General features: G+C 37.8%; 1 protein-coding gene across 4 annotated transcripts in view; it reads left to right on the top strand.

Moving 5' to 3' along the window:
- Positions 1-535, top strand: part of LOC119593057 (glycoprotein-N-acetylgalactosamine 3-beta-galactosyltransferase 1-like) — a 33,479-nt gene that overhangs the window by 10,099 nt on the left and 22,845 nt on the right. For 2 of the 4 annotated variants that reach the window (XM_037941961.1, XM_037941960.1), the window contains exon 1: positions 305-473. The exons of the other annotated variants lie outside the window; for them this stretch is intronic. In XM_037941961.1, coding sequence (XP_037797889.1) covers positions 434-473 — 40 coding nt within the window. In that variant the 5' untranslated portion in view covers positions 305-433. Of the gene's footprint in view, positions 1-304; positions 474-535 lie in introns of those variants that run through there. 4 annotated transcript variants of the gene reach the window in all.

Genomic DNA, 535 nt, shown 5'->3' with positions numbered 1-535 from the left:
ATAATCATACCCAACAGTAAAGCAATAAACGGAGGCAAAAAGACCCACGCCTTGGTGGATGTAAAATTATCAATTATTATTAATATTATAAATTTGCATGATTTCAGAGCCTCGTTCGACAGAAGTAATGGTAGGATCATGGTAATAGTGATATAAACTATCATATTATATACAAAATATACAAGAATGCACCATATACTTTAAAAGGTACATTATCTTATCGGCAAAGTGATTTTCCCTTATCGGAAATGGATCGCACAGGGCTCCTGTACATCAGGTCTCTCTCTCTCCACGTAGCGGCGAGGTGGTCGCGTTGTGTAGCGCGTTCGTAACTGAGCTGCAAAGACTTTTGGTTTGTTGTATGAAGAATACTGGTCGACTAATCTCATATACATTTCTAAACCGAATTAGTAATTGATAACCGTCGTTGAAAATGGTTGACTGCTTTGTCTGTCGCAAAATTTTACGTCCAAGTAAGTATGATTCTCTACATATTCTGACAGTAAAAGCTTTCGGTAGTCAACCTGGCATAGGT

The sequence above is a fragment of the Penaeus monodon genome, chromosome 31, assembly GCF_015228065.2.
Source record: "Penaeus monodon isolate SGIC_2016 chromosome 31, NSTDA_Pmon_1, whole genome shotgun sequence".
Taxonomy (NCBI): domain Eukaryota; kingdom Metazoa; phylum Arthropoda; class Malacostraca; order Decapoda; family Penaeidae; genus Penaeus; species Penaeus monodon.
Note: the sequence above shows the minus strand (reverse complement) of the source record. Positions and strands in the feature narration are given on the sequence as shown.